The sequence below is a fragment of the Gadus chalcogrammus genome, chromosome 20, assembly GCF_026213295.1.
Source record: "Gadus chalcogrammus isolate NIFS_2021 chromosome 20, NIFS_Gcha_1.0, whole genome shotgun sequence".
Lineage (NCBI taxonomy): Eukaryota > Metazoa > Chordata > Actinopteri > Gadiformes > Gadidae > Gadus > Gadus chalcogrammus.
Window position 1 is genome coordinate 13,447,825 of NC_079431.1, and position 7,500 is coordinate 13,455,324.

General features: G+C 45.6%; 1 protein-coding gene across 1 annotated transcript; it reads left to right on the top strand.

Annotated features, from left to right (window-relative positions):
- Positions 1-1,609: 1,609 nt before the first annotated feature.
- On the top strand, positions 1,610-2,641 carry sox1a (SRY-box transcription factor 1a). Its single transcript, XM_056579849.1, has one exon. It carries the CDS (start codon positions 1,610-1,612, stop codon positions 2,639-2,641), a length of 1,032 nt encoding a protein of 343 aa, XP_056435824.1.
- Positions 2,642-7,500: the final 4,859 nt, after the last annotated feature.

Below are 7,500 nucleotides of genomic sequence, written 5' to 3' on the forward strand. Positions count from 1 at the left end.
CCCCGTCCCAGAATAAGTGACAACAACATGAAGCCGATATCATCTTAATACCATCTTCCGTTGGCCCCGTGTCCAAGTGGCTTGGGTCGCTGGGATGTGATCGACCACGGTGAGACCCCGTTCACCTCATATAAGTACAACACGCGCGGATAGTGAGCCGGCATCTGCGTGGATCTGTGTGTGGATCTGCGTGTCGGTCTCCCGCGGGCCTCCACGGAGGGCTGATCTGAGCTCTAATTAAAAACAGCCAAGTATGTTCGAATGATTAAATGGTTAGTCTCGCCGCGGGGAAGGGATATTTTGTTTTGCCTTTCAATTAGCGCTTGATTGGGCTTTTTCTGGGGGGGTCAGCTGTGAAATGGGAATTACATATGCGCAGAACGGCGTTGTAGGTGTTTTGCTTTTACTATACACTATACAGTGGCTCTCTTCTTCTCCACATGATTTGGAAACATTTAATTTGATGTTGGGTAGGCTTGCAAAGTGTTTTTACCCCTGGATATAGCTCGTCGGTGTCTTTAATTTCCTAACGAGTGTACGATTGCCCCCAGATTGGAAACGTTGTCACCAGCAGACGGCGGTAACACATGCCTTCGTGTTTCCAGCCTGCAGGTCTAAGAGGAGCCTTTATTTATCTCAACGTCGCCTATATTCCAAACATATGTTAAGCATTAACCATGCAACCTTCCCGGGGTTGTGGTCATAAAAAAACGTTTATTTGAGATAACGGATTATGTTGTGTATTATGGATGATCGGTGTTGCGCCTCAGAACAGGGGGACTGTAAATTGAGCCGTACATGGCAGGAGAATTCGGGGCTTAAAACGAAACTCCATTTTGGTACTTATATTGCCACCAAAATGTATGCCAATATATTGGCAAGAAAAAAGGACTTGATTGGACTTGCTGATTTGCCCACAGAGATGGTGCTTTCTGTTTGGTCTGCTCTGTTTTTTTTATTTTTATAAATTCGAATCATTTCTATCTACTTTTATACGTGTAAATCTCCACCAGACCCCAGTTTGTGGAGAGATTTCATGTGCTCCCCGTTTCAGCATTGTGGGGGTGACCCTCCTTTCACCCACCACCTCCTCCTCCTCCTCCTCCTCCTCCTCCTCCTCCTCCTCCTCTTCCCCCTCCTCCTCCTCCTCCTCCTCTTCCCCCTCCTCCTCCTCCCACTCCCCCCTGCCCATGTCTTCCTCCGCGAGCTGAAAGTCACCTGACCGAACGCCATGCAAATCATTCTCCTCTCGAACGTCATTGGCCACTCGCGGCTGATTTAACGCGGTGTCAGAGCGCATCATATGGCCGCCGCCGCTTTAACTAACTGCTCAACTCCGACAGGGAAAGTGGCTCAAATGCGCATTCTATCGTAGTGGATGTGAACCAACACGCGAAGAGAGGGTAAATACTGACGCGGAGAACATTTTATTTCTTTCGGATTATTACGTACCTTCTGTATTTGATCGATTTGGGTTAAGATAATATCTTTGAGAAGAGAAAGAAAAGCAGCCTTGCCAGTTCGCAACATAGCGACCGTTGCGCACCTGCCCAACATATTTAGAAATCACTTTTTTTCCTGTTGTTGGCAAACTTTAACAACCGGGTGAATGTATAGCATGATGATGGAAACTGACCTCCACTCCCCCGGACCCCAAACCAACACGTCCACGGGGCAGACGGGGTCGAACAGTGGGTCTAAAGCAAACCAGGACCGGGTGAAGAGACCAATGAACGCGTTCATGGTTTGGTCCCGCGGTCAGCGGAGAAAGATGGCCCAGGAAAACCCCAAAATGCACAACTCTGAGATCAGCAAGAGACTGGGCGCCGAGTGGAAGGTGATGTCCGAGGCTGAAAAGCGTCCGTTCATCGACGAGGCGAAGCGGTTGCGCGCCATGCACATGAAGGAGCATCCGGATTACAAGTACCGGCCGAGACGGAAGACCAAAACTCTGCTGAAAAAGGACAAGTATTCCCTAGCCGGTGGACTGCTTTCTGGAGCCGGGGGCGCCGGTGGAGTTGGTTTAGGGGTCGGCATGGGTTCATCTGGGGTCGGGCAGAGGTTAGAGAGCCCTGGGGGCCACGGAGGCTCCGCTGGCTCTGGTTATGCACACATGAACGGCTGGGCTAACGGTGCGTACTCTGGGCAGGTCGCTGCGGCCGCGGCGGCGGCGGCGATGATGCAAGAGGCTCAGCTCGCCTACAGCCAGCACCCGGGGAGCAGCGCTCACCACCACCACCACGCACACCACCACCACTCGCACAACCCCCAGCCGATGCACCGCTACGACATGACGACCCTGCAATACAGCCCCATCTCGAACTCTCAGGGCTACATGAGCGCCTCTCCGTCCGGCTACGGGGGGATCGCCTACACGCAGCACCAGAGCTCTGGCGTCTCCTCTTCGGCCGCCATGGGGACGTTAGGGTCGCTGGTGAAGTCGGAGCCGAGCGTAAGCCCTCCTGTCAGCACACACTCACGGGGTCCTTGCCCCGGAGACTTGAGAGAGATGATAAGCATGTATTTACCGACCGGAGAGCCGGGGGAGCCGTCAGTGCAAAGTAGACTCCACGCCTTGCCGCAGCATTACCAGAGCGCGACGGCTGGAGTCAACGGGACGGTCCCGCTCACACACATTTAGAGCCGAAAGAAAGATAACATAAGAGTAATCATTGAGAAAAAAAAACTGCAAACAGATAACACATAACCAAATATTTACCTCTTTTCTAAATCATCCCGGTCCCAGAACTACCTGCATTTTGTACAGAATGTTTATGATAATGTAAATGAAGGGAACATAGCATATTCGTCTGGGCTTTTTTTGAACAGCCACCAGTGGAATTATATAACGAAGATAATGTTCAAATATTGGTTATTGTGAAATCATTTTTGTCCATTACTTAACACAGTCTTAGTCGAGGGCTATGCCAAGTTTAAGCGGATATTTGGTTAAAATGTCTCATAAATTGGGGGTTCTTGTAAGTTATTGAAAATGAAAAAAGCTGTGTCATAATCATAAAAAGTGCTTTAAATGATATATGAAAAACGCATTCCTTACACATTTGTTGTTCATTTGCAGAAGCCTATGTCTATTAATTATCAAATACTTTCTTTTTATTGTAATAACATAATTATTGTAAATTGTGAATAATTTTAATATTTCAAAAACTGACGGGCGACTGCTGTTGTAATTTAAGTGCTTTTCTGCAAGTGAAAGGCCCTGATATTGCAATGAAGAAAAATTGAATAAATTTCACAGATTTTGCTTTGATTCTTAAAATCCCGGTCTTAGATTGGTTGTTTTTACTACATTGTCATCAAATCATGTTGACTTAGGCTCTTTAGACCATTTTTTTAAATTTGCTCACAGCCACTAGAACACACTATATGTTTCCAAAATATTGGCTAATTGTTTCTGCGTAATCGTGCGTAAACGACCGAGTCAGTCGACCACAGACAATATTCCATCTATAGCATAAGCTGATGCTTGTTCTTTAAGTGTGTAAGAACATAAATAGACTAGTTTCAGATTAGATATGGCTTGATTGTGGCATGTGTATGCGTGCGTAATGTATACTTGCTTTACGCTTGAGCATGTGTGTGTTTGTGTTTGTGTGTGTGTTTGTGTTTGTGTGTGTGCGTTAGTGTGTGTTTGAGTTTAAATGCAATAACAAAGCCTAGAATAGCCTTTACGCGTAGTTCGTTATTGGACATCTCCTTCCCCAACTATTCCTCCTGCGTCATGGTAGCGGGCCGCAGGTCTCTCCTCTGGGTTATTTGGAACAGAGGTAAATGATAAAACATTCTGTGTAGGGACATCTATTGATGCCGGATCATTTATTGACATTCATATACACATATATTTATTTATTACTTGACTCCTACATTATTTACTCAACCATGAAGATGCCAGTGTAGAAAATTGGATGCTCTGCGATAGATGATTGACTGAAAACTGTGCATCATGATTTCTCTTAATTTGCCCTCTAATCGTCATTTAGTAATGGGTTTTCTGAGAGGTTGTATGGAATATTTAAAAATCTATTAAGAGAATAAGCTTCTCACGGAGTGCTTTTATCTGTTTAGAATTAAGAAAGCATAAACCAAATCTAAGAGTACTCCCGCACATGTAAAACATTTTGTCAACGTTTGGAAAATGCTGCTTTTTACTCAACAAATGTAGGCCTAAAGAACGAAAATGGTGAGAAAACAAAAAATCCTCAACTAACATTTTAAGATCAGACACAAGATAACTTAAATAAGGCCAGATATGATCTCACCTTTGTCCATTGGATAAAGAGCATGTCGTATTTCCATTTCATTATGCCACTGGAACATAGACCCTGTCTGTTTTTTATAGATTTCCAGAGAATCAAGATTAAGGTTCCTTGAGCTGAAAAATAACGATGGACATAAAGAGTCGCTGAAGACTTTAAGGTTTATTCTAATTTAATTGTTACTTTTATTTGATTCAACTCATTGGCACATGCATGAATAGCCCACATGGATTTAGGATTATGACTTACAATTATGCAATAATGTTATTATTATTATAATTATAATAATTAGTATTACTATTATTATTACTATTATTATTATTATTATTATTATTATTATTATTATTATTATTATTATTTCATCACATATACTGACATAAAATGTGTTGGTTAACAAATTCAAATGGCAATTATTTTATCCAACAAATGGTTATATTTGTGTTTATCGCGATTATCTGAAATGTAATCAGAACAATTTGCCCATAAGATCTAAAATTCTCCCAGCCCTGCATGATAAGTTAAGGCTGAGAAGAGACCAGGTTGACCACATGTTGCACAGTGCAGGACATGGCCGCAGCACATCATTTAAGAAGGGCTTTAATGTGCTGTTTACCAGCCTTATGGCTTTTAATGATATAGCAATACAATTCAGAATAATCGATATGTAATGGAGATATCTGATCTTAAAATAAAATAATAGCCTCCTAATAGCTGATGATGGTGATATATGAGGCTGGATTTATATTTGGCTTCCAAATATAACAGCCATGCATGTGCAAATTGTAGGGTACTCGTTCAAGCTTAGTCAAACGTCAAATACATATTATGGAACTTCTTTCCACCGATGACAAGACGTATAGCACGATACATTTCCATGGCTCACACGTTAGGTTTGCCGCGTAAATGATTTCCAAGAGATAACCAAACAAACCAAAACAACTGGAGCGACACACGTCTTCACCTAACAGGTTGAAGATGGCACGGCGTGGATACAGGCACGTTTCCCGTCTCGCACCAATCTCCTTGTTTTCGCCTAGTGAACAGAGGGGGAGCGTTAAACACAGAGACCCCAAATAGGCGCAGCGCGTCACGGCGCATTGACAGACTTAAACGGAGCGTTCTGGCAAATTTAACCCGAATAAAGTACACCTCGAAGAAGAGGATAGGCTGTAGTGCATCATAAAGGTGGGTCGTTAGCGGTGTGTGTGTGTGTGTGTATGTGTGTGTGTGTGTGTGTGTGTGTGTGTGTGTGTGTGTGTGTGTGTGTGTGTGTGTGTGTGTGTGTGTGTGTGTGTGTGTGTGTGTGTGTGTGTGTGTGTGTGTGTGTGTGTGTGTGTGTGTGTGTGTGTGTGTGTGTGTGTGTGTGTGTGTGTGTGTGTGTGTGTGAGTGTGTGTGTGTGTGTGTGTGTGTGTGTGTGTGTGTGTGTCTCTGTGTGTGTGTGTGTGTGTGTGTGTGTGTGTGTGTGTGTGTGTGTGTGTGTGTGTGTGTGTGTGTGTGTGTGTGTGTGTGTGTGTGTGTGTGTGTGCGTGTGTCGATGTATGTGTGTGTATGTTTGTATGCATTTGTGTGTATGTGTATGTTTGTATGCATGTGTGTGTGTGTGTGTGTGTGTGTGTGTGTGTGTGTGTGTGTGTGTGTGTGTGTGTGTGTGTGTGTGTGTGTGTGTGTGGTGTGTTTGTGAGTGTGCGTGTACGCGTGCGTATCTGTCTGTCTGTGCCCACGTTATGCGCACGACGCATGCGTGCGTACGTGAATGCGGACCGACCAATAAATCTCTCCACCATAAGATACTAGTCTTATCTTGTAGCCACCGATATATTCTGCAGCAGGAGGCCATCAGCGCCAGACGCACACTCTGCGCTCGTAAAGCCCCGATCCCTTGCACTCCCTGTCCTAAATTGGGATAATTAGCGTCACTTTATCACGCCTCTGCATATTTCCTCCGTTCTCCCCCTAAAAAAAATTACCAAACAGCCTGCTCTCGTTCGCCCGCTCTGTCACAGAAGATTATGGAGACAGATTGCACAGAACGAATGTGCCGGGTGAGATTAGCGCGAAATAGAGAAAGCAACTGGGCCAATGAATTCCTCGCGAGGGCCTTATCGTGCAATTACACGTTGACATGTTTAACAATCTTGCTGCCTCTTAATCCTGCGGTCTTCCAGGAGCGGGTCTATCTACCCACAGCTCCTACCCGCTCTGTTCCGCCACACAGACCTAATGCACCGAAACACGGCGCCGCTGCACGGCAACTTTACACAATTACCCATTGGTTTTTCAAACTTTGACAAATATTTTTCATACTTATTTTTTACTTATTATTATTATTTTTTTTCTACTTCTGATTTCTCCTCTTCTACTTCTTTTTCTTCCTCCTCCTTTTCCTCCTCCTCATCCTCTGCTTATGTGCTTCATATGGACGCGTGTTTAATGATGACGCGCTTAATGCAGCCTATTATTGCACTTACCATTTGTGAATAATGCGCCGCACCGTTTTTGGGGCTTATCAAACGTTTTAATTTCCAATTAAGGAAAGATAAGAGCCCCAGCACAGTAACACGAATAGCATTTAGGACGGAGAGTAACAAAAAAATCGGGAAATTAATTAATAGTTAATTTAAGACGTTTCTCACCTCCTTGTTCCTTCCCCGCTCAGACCCCCCTCCTCCCCTCTCCCCTCTGGCCCCTATCGTCCCTCCTCCTCCCCCCATGCCTCCCGCCTGGCGGGGAGCTGGGCCTGTGTGGGAGTGATTGTGTGAGCGCAACTGTAGGAATTTGGCAGCGGCCGCCGGTTGGAGAGCCGCCCCACGCTGAGTCCCATTCAGCGGGCAGCTCGCTGTGAGGTTTGGGAAGTTTCAGTCAGGCGTACAACTCAATGCACCCACAAAGACGATTACAAGCCCCAGCGCATTCCTTAAGGGGACGTGAGAGCGACGCAGGTGCGAGGGGGACGGGGGACGGGGGACGGGGGACGGGGGACGGGGGACGGGGGACGGGGGACGGGGGGGACGGGGGAGCAACACCCCCGTTAGAGAAGTGATAAAAAAAAGGGGGACAGTGCTCCAGCAGCCTGGGACCCCACAAAACCACGCGAGCCACGGGGATCCGGGGCTTTTTAAGGGAGGAATGAGGAGGAAGAGAAACTCGTAAGAAGACGATGAAAGTTTCGGAGGGGTCACACCTGCCCTTCCTGTCGTTTAAATGAATGCATGAATGAGAATT

Excerpts from the sequence above, each read along its gene's own strand:
- sox1a (XM_056579849.1), top strand. The coding sequence starts at position 1,610 with ATGTATAGCATGATGATGGAAACTGACCTCCACTCCCCCGGACCCCAA.